The sequence below is a fragment of the Agelaius phoeniceus genome, chromosome 7 (assembly GCF_051311805.1).
Source record: "Agelaius phoeniceus isolate bAgePho1 chromosome 7, bAgePho1.hap1, whole genome shotgun sequence".
Taxonomy (NCBI): Eukaryota; Metazoa; Chordata; class Aves; order Passeriformes; family Icteridae; genus Agelaius; species Agelaius phoeniceus.
In genome coordinates, this window is record NC_135271.1 from 44,939,483 (window position 1) to 44,957,049 (window position 17,567).

The window sequence follows — 17,567 nt, forward strand, 5'->3', positions numbered from 1 at the left end:
AATCCCTTTCATGTCATTGCTTGTAGTGTTACAGATGCTCTGGAAGAAACAGTGGGATGTCTTTGTTCACAGTTCTTCACAAACAAAGACACCTCATCTGTCTGTTATGATTTTTGTGTGAGCCCAGCAAATTTTGTTTCACTTCTCATTTTTGGAAATAGTGATTTGGTTGAACTTCTCTTTGGCTTGGTTGACTAATGGATTTATTCATGCTGCTGTGTGTTTATTGGTACTTTGCAGATCTCAGTGGTATTTATTAGTGAAAACCTTTTGTTTTTGGCATCCTGCTGGAGAAAGCCTTGCTTTGAGTTAGATGCTCCTACACAAAGAAACCCAGGTGGAAAAGGACCACGGGAGCTCATTGGTTAAACGTCATCGCAGAGCAGGTTCAGCACTGAATGCACACCCTGAGGTTTCTCAGGGTTTGCTCAGTCAGATCTTGGAAACCTCCAAGGATGAGGTTCTGTAGTCCTTTGGGGCAGCCTGTTCCCAGGGTTATCCTCACAGCAGTGAGGGTTTCCTTACACCCAGCTTGGAGCCTCCCTGTTTCCATGTGCATCCGCAGTCTGTGTCCTGCTGCGATGAGATCAAACATCCATCCAGCATCTGATTAGGGTACAATACATAGGAGACAGACTGTCAAGCCTTTATCTTCATATTTTTGTACTTTCTGTAGACAGATCACTGTGAAATTAATTTCCTCTTATTTAGTCTTCTTCTTTAATTACCAGTGGCCTTCCATTCTAGATGGGGAGTTGTAAAGCATGTTTCTGCAGTTCAGGCTTCTGATGCCTAAATTCCAGTGGGTTTATAACACAGTTAGTATTATAATTCACATTGTGCTGAGATGTTTCTTTTAATTGACTCAGATAGATTTTGAGAAAAGTGTAAATTTAATATGAGCCTTCTAAAAATAATTAAATTCTAATTACAAAGCGGACTATTGACTAGAAGTATTTGCAGCTTTCTCCTCATTTAAGCTACTGAAAAGGATATTTAACCAAGCAGTGAAACACTGTGGATAAGTTTACTGCCACGTCCTGAGGAGATTGTCAGGAAGTGAAAAAAAATCTATAGTAATGGGTTTTGCATCTGATTTTTTTAACCTTATTTTTCATGCTTCTTTTCCTGGTATGCCAAGAGCAGGCTCTGTTTTTAGCATGATTGTCAGGGAATAATTGCAAATTATAATATGTCTAACGACAGTGTAATTACTTACAAGTTCTAGCTTGGTGGTTTTTTTTTTTTTTTTGTTTTTTGTAATTTTTCATTCTAAATTCACATCTGACTTTAAATAATGGCCAGTTCTTGCTTTCTGGCTTCAGCTGAGTGTCTCTCTATCCTGTTAATGTTTGAGTGATCATTCTGCTGTTCATGAGTAGAGCAGCTCCTGAGCAGCCCCCAGGAGAGTTCTGTGCAGTGGGGAAAGAGCAGTGCTGGGTTTGATGAGTGATCTCTGCTACAACTGCTTGGCATTCCTCCATGGGGGGGAGGGAGTTAATGCTGTTTTAATGCAATTCACTGTCTTAAGAAATAGTAAATCCTTGATTGGTGTAATGTGTTTCAAGGTCCTATTGGTGTGTTAAGTTTCGTTCATTTAATGCTAACGGGATTTTTTTTTTTAATGTTTGCTTTAAATAAAACTGGTGAAAATGGAACTTCTTCTGTACAGAAACTTCCACATCTCTAAAAACTACACTGCCTTTGCTGAAGTGCTGCACAGAAATAAATAAGTTCACGATACAATTATGTTGTGATGCTTAATCATTGTCACTTTTCCCTGTTAATAAAAAGCCACCCAGGATTTGAGCTCTGAATTTTGACTATTACCTTTAGATGACAGTAATTGCATAATCTGATGTCTGGTTTCAAATCTTGGTAGCAATAGAAAAGATTATTCTGTTAGATCAAGGTGAAGTATCAAGGATGAATGTTTAAGTTGTCAATGGACCTCTTCCCTGTAACTGAACTTCAAAAGCATTTTTAAAGATTAATTTTTTTTATTACTTAGTTTTTAAGCACGCTGGATTCTGCTGAAAGCCTGTCATTAGTGTAGGATAGCTTGTAGAGCACACTAGAGTTTGATGCTGCCTTTTCCCATTCAGGGTACCTGTCATGACTGAGTCCTTACCTTGGGCTGATGTCTTTTGGTGTGAAACAGGCATAAAAAGGACACAGATTTCTGCACATAGCCTGAGGGATTCAGCAAAAGCTGGAGCTGTCCAAACCTCGAGGACTCTGCCATCCCCTCTTGCCCCAGCCTGTCCACCACTGCAAAAGGTGCCTGACTGAGGGCAGAGCTGCAGCCCTGGCTTGGAAGATGGGGCAGGAGGAACATGGGATCTATTGGAAAAGAAGTTTAGTTATATCCAGTTCCTGTCTGCTTCTCTCCTTTCCTAAAAATACAAACATCAGGAGTTTTTATTTATTTATTTTCATTTTTCATTACACAGTGTCAAGCCCCTGTCTCTGGAGGATCAACTCCTCTATTCACAGAGAAAGAACGATGGGATTGCCAACAAAACCACCATTGCCTGAAGAAAATACCTGGGATTATAATAGCAGCTGTTATGGGACTGGTTTTGGTTTTTGTGTGTGTTTGAACATCTAACTGATTCCGGTAGTTTTAAAATCAATTTTAAAAAAACCTGACTGCAGTAGCATTGCTTAATATAAATCAACTTATTTGTTGCAAGTTCATTTTCTGCCTTGAAAAAATAGAAATGACAGGGCAGTTGCAGTGTATTTTCAGGCAAGAATTATATATGCAATGTTTGTACTGAACAAAATGGCTCTTTTATGAGGTATTGGAAAGTTTTTAAACTTAGGAACGAGATAACACTCCCTTGAGATGATCATCAAAGTCCCTTTATTAGTTAAGATTCGGCCTGAGTGCTTTTCTCTACCTTTGCTCTTCAGTTTGCTGGCAATTTTCTACTTTATAGCCCTCAGTATTTTTTTGATTTGGTGGATTTTTATTGAATAATATTTTCACAGACAAATCGTTCTATTTAGCCTTGTCTGATTGCTTTCACTTGTAAATCCTCAAGTAAATTTCATACAATTACGTATGTCTGTTTGTGTGCTCCAGAACTGAAAACTACATTGCTGGGTTTTATTTTGGTCTAATTTCTCCTCCTCTTGAATGATGGCTTTGCCACGTCTCATAGTGCCACGTGCTGCAAGTGGAAACGATTTACTCAGTGTACCTTGAGGGTGATTATTTTCATGTATTTATCCTCACTGTTTTATCCCTTTGGATGATGACTCTGCTGCTTCCCAGTGCAGTTTATTCTGTTGACTAATTGCTCTATTAAGACTGTTTTCCTCTTATCTAACTTGACTTTCTTTTCCTATTAGATGATTGTTCTTTTATGATCATTTTTATATTAATTTGTACAAATGAAATTAAATATTCATTTGGGATGAATTTTACTGCTGCAGAAATTAAAGGCTTGCCTTTAATTTGAAGCACTCTGAGGCATTTTCTTTTTTTCCCCAAATTTCTCCAAGTGATTCAGTGATGTGAGTACACTGGGAGAAGCGACTCGCAGCCTTTAGGAAGCACTTAACCAATTTTAGAGACCAGCTGGTAGTTATTTGCTTTTTAAAATATGACGGGATATGGCTTATATTTTATATATGATTTATATTTTTTAACATGGGCAGATAGCGATAGGAGAAGGGGGAATATATTGAAATTAAAGAGGCAAGATTTCGGTGAGAGGTTAGGAAGAAATTCTTTAACCTCAGGGTGGGGAGGCCCTGGCATAGGGTGCCCAGAGAAGCTGTGGATGCTCCATCCCTGGAAGTGTCCAAGCCCTGGCACAGGGTGCCCAGAGAAGCTGTGGGTGCTCCATCCCTGGAAGTGTCCAAGGCCGGGTTGGATGGGGCTTTGAGCAACCTGGGACAGTGGAAGGTGTTCCACGGCAGGGGGGTGGAATGAGAGGAGCTTTATGGTCCCCTCCAACCCAAACTGTTCTGAGTTGATGGCTTAGTGGTTGTGTGATTTTCTGGTTGTCAGGAGGATCTGCAGGGCAGCATTCTGTGCTATTTCTGCCGGTGTCAGAGGGATCTGCAGGGCAGCATTGTGTGGCTTTTCTCACCAGCCCCTCTCTTGCAGGTCACTGGGGCCGCTGCATCGGGGACTGCGGCTCGGGGGGCGTTCGCAGCCGGGCCGTCTGGTGCACCCACGCCGAGGGCTGGACCACGTTCCACGCCAACTGCGACCAGCAGGACAAACCCGAGAGCCAGCGGAGGTGCTTTAAAGTGTGCGACTGGCACGTGGAGCTGTTCGAGTGGGAGGTTTCGGGATGGGACAGGTGCGGGCTCGTCCCGGCTGCGGGCGCTGAGGCGGGGGCCGAGGCCTGTGTCACCGCTCAGCACGGGCTGCAGCGCCGCAGCGTCCGCTGCCTGCAGAAGCTGAACAGGACCGTGGTGTCCAGCGAGATCTGTGAGCACTTCAGCCCTCAGCCGCCTGCCGAGCAGGCCTGCCTGGTGCCCTGCCCGCGGGACTGCGTCGTGTCCCAGTTCTCGGGGTGGTCCCCGTGCGGCCCGGGCTGCGCCGGGAGCCTGCAGCACCGCTCACGGGCCGTCATCGCTCCCCCGCTCTACGGCGGGGCCCCTTGCCCCAACCTGACGGAATCCAGAGCCTGCGGGGCTCCTGCCTGTCCCCTCGGGGAGGAGCAGCACACCTACAGCCTCCGCCTGGGCCCCTGGGGCCAATGCCGGCTGCCCCATCCTAAAGACGCGGAGCTGGCGGGCAGGACTATGCTGGATTTGGGCTCGGACTCTGGAGAGCGAAGCACGGCCGGACTTGGCGGCTCCCATCCCCAGCACCCAGCCGGGGAGGTGGAGATTGGGTACCAAACCAGGCAGGTGCGGTGTGTGCGCAGCGATGGAAAGCACGTGGAGCTGAGGTAAGGCTGATTCCCGCTCCGTGGCATCCCCGCTGCATTTGTGTGATGGAGCCCTGGCTCTGCCTGGCAGCACCACAGTGAATGAATCCCCTTCTTGAGTTTAAACTCAATTTTTAATGTGTTTTCTTTATGAACCTTTTCTTGATTTAATTCCTTTCTAGCGTATGTTGAAGATTTTGCATTCTTCTACGATTTGCGACTGTTTAAATTCATTTTATATTTTTTAATAATTCTCTTCTGGGTCTCTTTTTTTTGTTGTTGTTTTGAGGAAATGGAATTATATATCACTTTGTGCTGTTGCTGGGCCCTGGCTGTGGGAGATGGAGGATCCATTCTCAGTCATGTACTGCATATATTTGGTATAAGAGGCTAAGGTTGCATCAGCTTAAATACTTCATTCTTATGAATCAATACAGGGTAAAATAAGTCTGAAATATTGTGAATATGCTAGAAGGTATATTTTGGAAAGAAACCAGTGAGTAAACCTGGGGTTTTCATCTTTACTGAGGAGCTTTCCTGTCTGGGTGTAACTCTTGGGTGCTGGTAGAGGATAGGTGACTGGCATGCCCATCTTTGATAGAGGTTGATGATTTCTGTCCTTATCTAATGTTTTATCTAATGATTTCTCTTTGTCTTTATAGGTTGCTTTGCTGTAATTCGAATGTGAAGGTTGCAGTAATGTGCAGCAAATAATGGAAAGATTTATTCTTTCTATTTCTCACATATAAATTTAAGCTGAGCTCTGCTGTTTCACTTCAGGTTGGATTTGGGTAGGTGCCAGTAGCTACAGATGACTGATAAGTTGATTGACTTATGAGAAAGCCAGAATTTCTGGAGATCTTACTGTTTTTCAAGGAAATTAGAAGGTTTTGAAAAATCCTTCTCTTGAATTTTGCAGAAATCAATCTGTTTCTCAATAATCCGTAGCTCCTGGCACCTGCACAAACTCAAATGGCAGAGAGAAGGGGTTATTTTACATCCAATTCTCTACCCCTGTTAATTTCTGCAGTGTTTTTGCACACACACTGAGGTGAAAATATGAATTCTAACCTTTTTTCTTACCCACTCCTATTACACCCATTGCCAAGTATGGAGTATTTTTTATCTGTTGGAAAAAAGTCAGGCTTTGTGAAATGTTCCAGCAGTTTCTAACATCTTGACTTTATTACTCGTTTCTTATTATATGCTGATTCTAAATATACAGATTTTATGCTCATGTAACTGCTTGACTTTAATGGAGTCACTTGTGATTTATTCCAGAGTGTGACCAGCAGCAGCTTTATGTCTGTTAACACTTGTTAGCTTTCTCCTGCCTCTTGTATCTCATTTCTTATCAGCGGCTCTGGGAGGGAAATCCTGATTTTGTTAAAATTTCACTTGCTCTGCCCTCACACACTCACTGCTATATTTGCTCTAATAGTAGAAATGGAAACTTTCTATAAATGTTTTCTGTTTTACACACTGAATTTCTGGATGACAGTGCAGAGTTTTAGTTTTAGTGACTACCCCTGATCGAGCTGTCTTTTTCCTTGTTCCTTTCTGAGTTTTTTGCTGATCTAGCCCCTTTTTTGGGAGTGTACAGCTCCATTAGCCACCTCCTGGCAGTCTTTTTCTGCTGAGCTTGTGTCTCAGATTTACTGCAGAGCTGGGCCTGACCCATCCTTTACTCTTACTCTAAATGCAAGAGCAAAGCCCATTGATTGAGTAGAGGAGAAAAGGTCATGTCATGTTACAGCATCTAGACACTCACACACTTCTCCTTTCTCCTTTTGGACCTAAAATTCAAAGCTAAAAATCCAGCCCAAAATCCAGTCCATGTTCAGTTCCAGGGCTGGAGTGTCACAGATATCAAATACTCCTGACATTGACTCCCTTTAAGCATCCCCTGGTGGTGTCCTCCTCGTTTTGTTGTGCAGCAGATTTGCTGCCATTCTTCTGAAGAGCAGCCTGATCTTACAGATGTTGCTTTACAGCACTGGTGGTATTTTGGCTACTGATAAAGAAGAGTAAATGCATTTGCATAACCCCATAGTGAGGGCTGGCAGGCAGCCAAGTGTCTGCTGTAAACCAGGGAAGAAGTGCCTTATTTGTGCTCCTGCATTTTCCTGGCTGATGTTTCCCATTTTTACTAACGTTGCTAAGCAAGCACCACTGTAAATTAAACTTCTGGAAAGCTGAGGCAAGGGACAGGAATATCCCAAGATGTGCTTTAACAGTGGGCTCTGAGCTGCTGGTCTGCCAGGGCTGTGCCTTCCACCACTGCCCAGTTCTTGCAGGTGACAGGAGGGGTCAGCTAACCACCACCAAGGCCCACCAGAGGAGAGGGGCCACGTCCTCATCCTGCCTCCTAATTTATAATCAAATGGCAAAGATGCCCAATCTACTACCAAGGTTGTTTAATTTACTGGTGTCTGATTGCAGGGCTGTAAACAGGAATTACTTGGAGAGAGGAGCATGTGGAAGGCTGGACATGCTGTGTCAGGGAAGCAGAGCTGGGGATATTTTTGATTAAATATCTTTTCAGTCTGGAGGTTCTGCATTTCTCAAAAGAGAAGGAAAAGGGACAAAGGAAGGGAAAAGGGAGGGACAGACCTTTTCGAAAACACCTGAAGTGACAACAATTGAGCAGCCAAACATCAGTAGGCTTCGAGAGGGTTTGCTTTTGCTCAGAAACGATTTTGGTGTAGAAACGTTACATTCATGACAATAAAAGGGGTAACATCAAAATAGAATGATGCTATGGATCTGGTTTGAACCTTTTAAAGAGTTTCTTTATTAAAAAAGTTGGATTTTTTTTATACTATTTCAGATAGAATTCAGGTTTCATTTTAGTTCAGAAAAATGTTATCGTTTTGCCTTAAGCCTTACATCCAATAACAGATTCAAACACAACCACTTCCATGCATTAAAAAAATAAAAAATCTCTGAAAAAGATGCAAGAAATGAATGTGAAAAAATGCTGCTATTTTTGCTTTCCTGTCTTGTCACAGTTGTAAAAATCTGCAGAATAATGAGACAAAAGCACTTGAGTTCCTTCCTTTTTTTTAAATAAAAGGTTGTTTAGGTTAGATACTAAATTGCAGTTTGGTAAAATGAATGTGCATAGTTAGACATTGAAATTCTAAATAAATTTAACCTGATGTTCTAACCTGATGTGTGTGCTCAACTAAGCATACTGAGAAGTTAAAGTCAGGAGCAAACACTTAAAAAGCATTTTTTTATTATTATTATTTGGATTAGGAGTCTTTTATGTACATATTTCTTAAACTCTTCATTCTATGTGTAAGATGACAACAGTGATATAATAGAGTTGGATTTGGGTTTCTGTTTACTTTACTTTGTAAGTGAAAATTCAGGTCAAACTCAGTCAAGGGACAATCCATCTGTCAAAGCGGAGGTGGAGCAGCATTCAACTCTTTTGTTTGCATCTGTAATTTAAATTTCCATTATCCATTTCCTGGTGGACTGTGCTTAACCACTTTGCTGTTGTATGTTTTTAGGAAAAAAATATTTGCAGTTTCAGTGTTGACATTCTTCTGTTCTCTGGATGAATACAAAATTCTGCAGTCCGGAGGTGAAAATGCTGTGCTGTAAAATGCTATTTGATGGTTGTGATTCTGATCTGGGAGAGAAATTCTATGTTCACATTCCTCCTGGCAGATGTAGGAATCAAGCCTCAGTGCTCAGGCTTGAAAACAAATCCCTGAGCTGTTTGAGAAGGAGAATATTCTTTTCAAAAGTTTTGTCTCTCATTTCTTTTGCTTTTATTTAAAAGCACAAGAAACAAAGGAGCAGTGATGGCTTTTTTCATTTCCATGAGTAATGATTTAGTGGCCAGGCATTGGAACAGGCTGCTCAGGGGAGGTTCATAAGGTGTGTGGCTGTGGCACTTGGGGATATGGTTCAGTGGTGGTCCTGGCAGTGCTGGGTTGATGGACTCGGGGATCTTAGAGATCTGTTCCAACCCTAATGATTCTGGGGTTCAGTGGTTTTAGAAGTGGTGTCCAATAATAACTGTGGTTTTTCTCCTGTTCCCAAACAGTGCTGGGAGGCAGCTGCCTCTGTAGCCCCAAGATCTCAGAGTCTGCCAAGGTAGTGCAAATGGAAGCCAGCATTTATTTTTAATTAAAACAGAGGATCTGGTGCATTAAATTCTGGAAACACCAAAACTTTGACATCTTTACTGATGTTTGTTTGGATTATAGGTCTCCCAGTTCCCTTTCCCTTAAGTCAGTTTTATGGCAGGCAAATATTCCCCATCTTCACCAACCTGGTGCAAAAGGGGCTGATGTTTCTTCTGCCAAAGAAACCTCTGCTGCACAGATTGAATATATGGTATCCAGAACAGTCCTGTCAGCACTTGAAGACCCTAAAAATACATTAGGAATTCTCAGAAGTGTGCCTGTTAACACTCATTGCCAATTTCTAAGGGAAGTAAGTGTTTTAATGCTGTTAGAAATGTGGCAAGACTGTCTGTTATGAGATGTTAATATTATTGACCAAGTGCAAAGAGCAGGTAGTGTGAACTCCAGCAGCCTGTAGGGCTGGGTCTTTAATTGCAGTATAGGAGACAGTGCTGAAGAAGAGGAAAAAATGGAAATGGATTGTTAACTTAGTTCACTTCAGGGTTATCTTGCTCTGCAGCAGGTAGGTTTGAACATGAGTTCCCTGGTCAGGCATGGGACTCCCCAGGAGCCTTCCTGAGCTGCTGGGGGAGAGCCTGGCTGTGGATGTGGTACCCTGTGCTCCTGGGGCTGCCTCTGTGCCAGCAGCATGGCCATGGTGACAGCTTCTTAGTGTGCCCTGTTACTTTGCAGGTGATGCTTTCAGTGTGAAAGGTTTAACAAGAACTGCCTGTTCTGTAATGTAAGGAAATGCACTCACCTGTGCTTCTGAGTGCCTTGGTACAGCTGGGAAGGGAAGTAGGGGTGACTCCTGTGCTGTGCCCAACCTGATTTACTGGTGCACAGCTCCTGGGTGGTGTTGCTGCTTTTTCCAGCTGATGGACCTGTTCCCACTCATTGCCATGTGGTGGATGTGATGGCTCTGTGACTGCAGGGCATGTAGCACAGGCACTGAGCTGTTGGAAAATGTGCTATTTTTGGTGAGCTGCTTTTTGTCCAGAGCAGGAAGGTGGTGTGGTTCAGCTCAGGGCTGCACAGTTTGTGTGTCTCATGGGGGTGTGTGTGGCTGGAGATGGAGGAGATCAGTGGGGCTGCTCTGTGGGCAGCAGCCTGAGGTGACACAGCCCCAGGGATGTGGAGCTGCACAGTCAGGGTGGTACCCTGGGCTGCTTTCCCTCCTCCTCTGCTGCTCTGCTCCAGGACTCTGGGAGTGTGAAACAGACGTGAGTAGGTTTCCTTCCTAGTGTTTTGTGTTTCTTTAATAAGTGGTTTATTGCCCTTCAGCACACAAGAGGCTCAGAGGGCACTGTGCCACTTGAGCTGCGCTCTGTGCTGCTGCTGGCTGCTCACTAATGGATCCTTCCTACGCCGCAGACACCGCAGTGTGGGCTGGGAAACAATTCCTGGGGTTTTACAGTGTCAATCCAAGCATGTAACACACAAAAAAGCATCACTTGTGTAAGTACTCTGCTGGATCACCATTACCAGATCGACCCCCAAGTTGAAGATCTAACCTGAGACATGAATGTGTCGAAAATCAGTTTAAAACCAGGGCTGATAGAGTACCTCCTGTCCCCAAGACCTCGTTCCTGTCCCTGCTGGTTTGGACACAGCCACAGCAGCACAAATCTGTGTCTGGTTTGCAGCCTCAGATCAGTGAGTGTCTCGCAGGTCTGGGCTTATCTGTATTAGATTGTCCTAAATACATCTGTGACATGAAAGGCTGTGTCTGAATTTCATGCAAAAGGGTGTTTTTACATTTGTCTTTGTGTTGCTCAGTGTCACAATTAATTTGACTTGGAGGCTCTGAGTGAGTAGGTACAAGTTAATTAATTTTCTTTCTGTTCAGCAGTTGCTTGTAATTCTCCCTCAAAAGCCTACTTGAACAGGGTGGAAATTGCCAGCTCCATGTCTCATTCACCTTGAGGTCAACAAAGTTAGCATCTTGCCTTTTATAGCAGGAGCAGTGGGGGAGATTTTCAGGGAAAGGAGCAGCGATTCAGCCTCTGGCAAAGGCTTTTGCCAGTGCAAGGGTGATTTCTGGGCAGGGCTGGCTTTCCCAGCCAGAGGGTTGGCAGAGGTTTGGAGAATCCATTAGGGGAGGTACTGGAGGCATTGTCTGGCTAAGAACTGGGACTGGCAAAGATCATTTGAACCAAGACTCCAATCCAGATTTTTAAAGGCTACATTTTACTTGGTGTTTCAGTAAAGATCAGGCAGAGCTAAAATCTCTTTGGCAGTGGTGCAACCCCAAAAGTGGATTTTGCTATTCACACTATATCTGAATGGGGAGTTTTGATTGTTTTGAGAACCAAGATCAGTTACTTTCCCTCCCCCCACCATTCTGTGTTCTTAGATAAACTTCAGTTTTCTGGTACCATCAGTTAGGACAGTGTCTTTTATATGCTACTGTTTTATCTACTGAAAATCAGGAATTATTCTTCCTTGTTAATGTTTTAGCATGGGTGGCTCCCCTGTTGGAAAAATACTAAAAAGGAAATAAAGTGACCATTCACCATTAATGTTCAAAAAAACCACTCAAAACCCCTAGTTTAGTAGGTAGCTGTATCATGATTATTACTTTCCAGAACCTTGTTTTGACAGAACTGATGTTTTGTACCAGAGACAGCTTTGTAATCAGTTCAGTTTGACTTGTAGTAGAGAAATGAGACATGTTTTTCAATTGTAAGCAAGAATAGTTTCATTTTGAGGGGGTTACGTCACAGGCTGTTTGTACTTGTTGAAGTTGTTTAAATAAACCTCAGTACATTCATTCTCACAGCACCTGTGAGATTACTGAGTTTTATTCTGGGCGAAGAAATCAAGACAAAAAGTTGTTATAGTTTTTTTTTTGTTTACTTTGGAGTTCAAATCGAAGCCACTAAATGCTGGTGATTGAGGGTCTAGTCAAACTTGATGTATTTCAATGGGAATATTCCTGTTGACCTATGTGGAAAGGGGACCAATTTCTAGACTGGAGAAGGGAGTGGGTGCCCTTTATCTTCTCTGCTCTCCCTGTGAGGCTGCCCAGCAATGCTGGCATGATTGCCCCAGTCTGTTTGCTTTAGTGGGAGATAGTTTGGCCAAACTGTGCTGTAAGGAATAGCAGGAGAGGTAATGGCTGCTACCCTGGCAGCAGCCCTGGATTTCACACCTTTTAAGTGTACCTGTGTTTGCTCCTTACAGCTGGCAAAAGCTTTGACCACAAGCAGCTGGAGGCTGGAGAAGAAAAATTAGAGTTCACACTGAGTTCTTCAGGTGTGGTCTTAATTTCTGAGGCCAGTTTGCACTGTCCATATAACACTATACAGAAGTCAAAATGTGTTGTAGCTTTGGGACTCTTCAAAATGTTATTCTGGGACTTTGTACCTTGATACCAAATCTCATCAGTTGGTAGCTCTTGGAATTTGGTTTCTTATTGTGTTTGGCCTAGGGCACCATTGAAGTGTTACAGAATGAAGGAGATCATGTCCTGATGTCAGCTGCAGTAATTGAGTCCCAAAATCCAGCCTCAGTTGCAGCATTCCTGAGTCTCTGGTTTTTTGACAGGTTAGAAAACCCTCTGATATTGTTTGACAGCACATGTTTGATAACAGCCTCATGGAACTGAGACCTTTCTTATTAGTGTGGGATTAATTATGTTTTGAAAGAGCAGAGTTGCTCAGCAGGATGTGTGATGGATGGATGGATGGATGGATGGATGGATGGATGGATGGATGGATGGATGGATGGATGGATGGATGGATGGATGGAGAACATCTAGTCCTGTGTGTGGGATGTTGGAAGGGTTACCTGTGTCAGTATTTCTCTTGGGCTTGGATTTTGTTTTCCATCCAGGACAAACTGTGAAATTCTGGCTACACAGGGGCAAATATAATGCTTTGTGCATCTGTTTTAACTCAGATAAATGAGATACAATATTTACTAAGTACTCAGCATACGAGTTTGCACCCAGAACTCATTGGAAATGTATTATGTGCCCTGCATTCAAACTTCTCTTATTCCCATTGCCCTGGTGTTGGTCTAGATGTTCTGCCTGAATGACCATGGATTTCTTCTTGGGCAGTATGGCTTGGAAAAGAACTTCATTGAGCAAGACCTCCTCAGCTGTTGTACTGTGTTCTTACCGCAGCCTCTGCCTGCAAGACCCCGTGGGCCCCGTGACCTCCAGGTCCTGTGTCATCCCCAAGGACTGCACCACGTCCGAGTGGTCGCCGTGGAGCCGCTGCTGGCGCAGCTGCGGCTGGGGCAGCGTGGCCGCGGGGCTGCGCAGCCGGCGCCGCCGCGTGCGGAGCGTGCCCGTGGGCACCGGCCGGCCCTGCCCGGAGCTGGAGGAGAGGGAAGCGTGTGGTGGAGGAGGGAAGGCACCGCTGCAGCCCTGCCCCAGGTATGGCCAGAGATGCTTCTTCCCTGGGTTTTGGAGGTAAAGAAGCCCCTGTAGATACTCCCTGCTCGGTTTGTGCATGGAGAGGGGTGCAAGTGGTGCTTTCTCTGTGTCAGAGAGATCATCGATTTGGTCACTGTTAGCTGTCATTATTGGTATTAGTTCTTGTTACTAATGCTCTCTTTCAATTATTGCTATTTTCATTATTCCTATTACAATAATTACAGTTATATGTAGAAATAAATTTGAATTGCACCCACTACATTTCATATGTAGTTCACATTTATCATATTTTAAAAACTGAGAGCAGTCGCTCTTGTTCTCTAAATGGCTTTTGTCCTGATCGTTGTTTCAGAGAATTTCATCAGCTGTGCAGAGACTGGGCAGGTCTCCACGGCTGAGCTTTTATTGGCTTTGAAATTTTAATTTTTGCATAAGATTTAATGATTCATCTTCATCTCCCCATAAAAAAATCCCAGTCTTGCTTGAGGAAGATGGGAACTGCTCAGAGGGTAATAGATTAGACTTTACTCAGCTTCCCTCTGCGTGCTTCTTGAAATGGGAAACTTTGCAGTCCCTGACAGCTTGCTTGGTTTGTGGTGTGAAGGAGAGGATCTCACCTTTCTGGTCTGTAAGCCTGTGCCATTATGCTTGACCAGGCTAACAGAGGAGCTCAATAGTGTGCTTTGCAAAGAAAATAAAATATTGCTTGATTTTTCGTGAGACATGCTCTGAGATTTACTGTAAAATGCTTTGGGATTGATAGAATTTTATATGCATGCAGAAAAATCTCCCTGTCTGTGAATGAGTGTGTTTAATAGGAGAGCTGTTCAGTGCTCAAGTCATGAGTTTCTGGGGCTTTTGCCAGATACTGCCAAAACCTTCTATAAAGCCTTTGCAAGATACATTTCTTAGGAAGGCATCACCTGTAAAAGTGTCTCTGTATCACTGGGCTCATTCAAAATCAAATGCTGATCATTTTTATGCACCCTGCTAGCAGAAGAGAGGAAGTATAAAAAAATATTCTGTTGCTTGATTACATTCTAAGGAAAGGCTCTTACAGAGTGATTTTTGCTCCTGCCCAAGTGCACATCAATTTCAAAGACAATAGATTAACACATTGTCTTGCTGATTTTGTACAGGAGCGTGGGTGCAGGTGATACCTGATGGGGGGAGACTGGCTGGAAGTTAATCAGGGAGTGAACAGACGTGGGTCTGTCCCTGGTTTCTCACTTCCCCTTTTTGACATTGCACTGTATTGAAGGGCAAACGGTTGTGTAGAGCCAGGAGAGCACAAAAGGTGAGAACCTGCAAACCACTGATAATTTTGTAGGTGCCTCCCTCTCTGTATAGAAAGAAAATCTGTTCTTTTAGTGCATTGCTGCTATGCCCAGGTTTTCATAAGCCTGTGAGCTCTGAAACCTTCCCCATCCCATTATGCCTCCCTACCTTGAAGCAACACCTCCAGGGCAGTACCTGCATGAGTGAGGATGAACTCTAATGTGCTAGCTCAGAAAAATAACATTAAACTTGCAGGTTAATAGAGCCACTTAGCTGAAAATATTAAAAAGTACAACTCTGGTATTTAGTTAATAGTTATTTCTAGGGATGTAATATCTCAAAATGCAGGTGGTAGGCTGTGACCTTCTCACACTGTGCAGAAGAATTTTACAGCAGTGCCTGGTTACTAGACTTTGATTGATTCACTCAGTATAAAGAAACAAGCGAGAATGAAAATCCATAATATTGCAGTATGTGCTGTATGTCTACTGGATGTAAGGCTGTGGGGACCAGGATTTTGTATTAATGAACAGAAATAAGAAAAATGTATGTTATTTAGGTTTCAGCAGCTGGTAAAGGTTGCTATTGGTCCATATTTCAGTTTGCAGCCTGGTGATTTGGTGTTGGTCCTTGGGAATTGGTGACTGAGCTACTGGAAATAGCTCAGATTGGAAATCAGTAGCTTTCCAGACATGGAGAGATGTAGTGTTAATCCTTGTGAAATAATACAAGAAACTTCAAATGTTTCTATTCTCCTTATTTGACCATATTCTATTTGTAAGGTAATACCTAGGAAGATTATGCTTTTTTCCCCATTAAATATATGCCATTTTATCTGTAGTTTGCTGACGCTTGCCAAACAATCATCTTTTCTTTCTACCCCTTAAATGAAGATGATGAATTTAAGGAGCTTCAGTAGCAGAAATAAAAGAGGCTCTCCTTCATTTGTCTGGTCTCAAGACAAACCACTCCTTCTTTTTTTCTGTTTGTCTAATCAGATTAGGTTTTAAATCCTTTAAGGTAAGACTGCTGTTTACTTTCCAAGTTCCTAGAAAACATCTCTTTTTTTAGGTTGATTTGGAAACAAGTAGTCTTTCCTTTATTTTTAGGGCAAGAATTTTCCACAGCATGCTTCAGCCACAGCAAAGAAAATGGGCTAGGACATAGACCAGAACAAGTTGCTGAGCAGAAGGAATGGGATTAGGAAGAAATTAATATTATATTTAGAAGAATATTAGGAAGAAATTCTTCATTGTGAGGGTGGTGAGTCGCTGGCACAGGATGCCCAGCAAAGTTGTGGCTGCTCCAACCCTGGAAGTGTCCAAGGCCAGGTTGGATGGGGCTTGGAGCCACCTGGGATAGTGAAAGGTGTTTGTGCCCTTGGCAGGGGGTTGGAATGAGATGATCTTCAAGGTCCTTTCCAGCCCAAACCAATGTGTGATTTTTATGATTTTCTAGAGGCTGTTTTGTAATGCAGGGGCAGAGAGCACCCCATGGCTGCATGAAGGTACATAGTGTGGGCTTCATCCACTGACATAAAAAAGCAGCAGCTTAAGAGGTTGCAGAGTTGTACTCCTCAGAGAGAGGTGGGTGAAGTTATATTCCAGTCACCTAAAAGGATCCAGAGATGACAAAAATACTTTAAGCCTCAGAACTGCTCAGTTAAATATAACCTCTATGCCCATGGCAAAGCTACAAGTTAATGGTCCCATCACAGGTAGGTGGCACAGGTGTAAATTTGCTGTTAAATGGGAAGGGCTTTTAATTTTATGGCTGAAGTTTACAATAACATCTATAATCAATAGTCTAAATGCAAGAAAATAAAACACTTCAACTGCATATAAGACTCCAGAGCTTTGCGCTTTGTTTTACCTTTGGTTATTTGTTCTGAAAGGATTAAGTGCTTAAAAAGCTTAAACACATAGGAGGTGATTCTACTTTCTTTTATTGTGATATAAATTTGGGGTAGTTCAATTAAAGTGAATGGGTATATACAGGTATAAAACTTGTGCAAACACTAAGAGCATAAGTCCTATAGACTAAAGAGACCAAGAGGTTGCTGTAAATCGGAAAGATATTGAGCCCTTGTTTGTTTCATAACTGTCACCGAGTCATGAGTTTTAAAACAATGTATTATATCTTTTTTATCCTTGATCTGTTGCTTTCATGTTCGCTGGGAGTAGGTAGATTTTCCAGAATTATGATTGTGTCTTCATATCATTCATTTTGGTTGTGGTTGCTACGTTACGAGACAGGGATATAGCAAAAACTCTCCTTGCTTTGTTGGAAATTCAAAGCTTTTCAGAAGTTAAATGATGGAAAATGGGAATGTTTTAAGACTTGATTCTTTAAAAAAGGCTTATTGCTGAGATACAGGTGTGCTGGTATTACTTTGTAAATGAGGTTTATTATGCCCAAATTGAAGATAAGGCATTAGTGTGAAGTAGTAAAGACTGGAGAGGAAGTGCAGTGAACTGTGCTAGAAGGCCTCTGGAGTTACACTTGGGCAGTGCCCTTTAGCCCTTTGACCTCCTGGTGGGCTTGTTAATGCTATGGAAATGTGTCCCTTTTTATGCCTGGAGGTCAGGATTTGTTTTTGGAGCACTGGACATGTGCAGGTAGGAGCAGACAGGGCTGAGGCTTGGAGCTGGTGCCAGTGGAACTCGGGAGGGCTGTCCTTGCCCATGCTCACACAAGTTACTCTGGGAGAATATATAAAGGATTTTTTTTTTCTTTTTAATTCAAGAGCTGATGAAGTTTAATTATCTCTCTGAGCTCAGATTTAGTTATTTTGCATAATTTTAATCACCGATGGCCTAATTTTCATAGGTGTTAATTCCCGCAGCTCACACTGAATAG

The 17,567-nt window shown here is 42.8% G+C and overlaps 1 protein-coding gene across 4 annotated transcripts in view; it reads left to right on the top strand.

Annotated features, from left to right (window-relative positions):
• Positions 1 to 17,567, top strand: part of THSD7B (thrombospondin type 1 domain containing 7B) — a 300,207-nt gene that overhangs the window by 102,479 nt on the left and 180,161 nt on the right. For all 4 annotated transcript variants that reach the window (XM_077181738.1, XM_054636437.2, XM_077181740.1 and 1 more), the window contains exons 4-5: positions 4,124 to 4,919; positions 13,176 to 13,430. In XM_077181738.1, the coding sequence (XP_077037853.1) occupies positions 4,124 to 4,919; positions 13,176 to 13,430 (1,051 nt within the window). The remainder of the gene's footprint in view (positions 1 to 4,123; positions 4,920 to 13,175; positions 13,431 to 17,567) is intronic.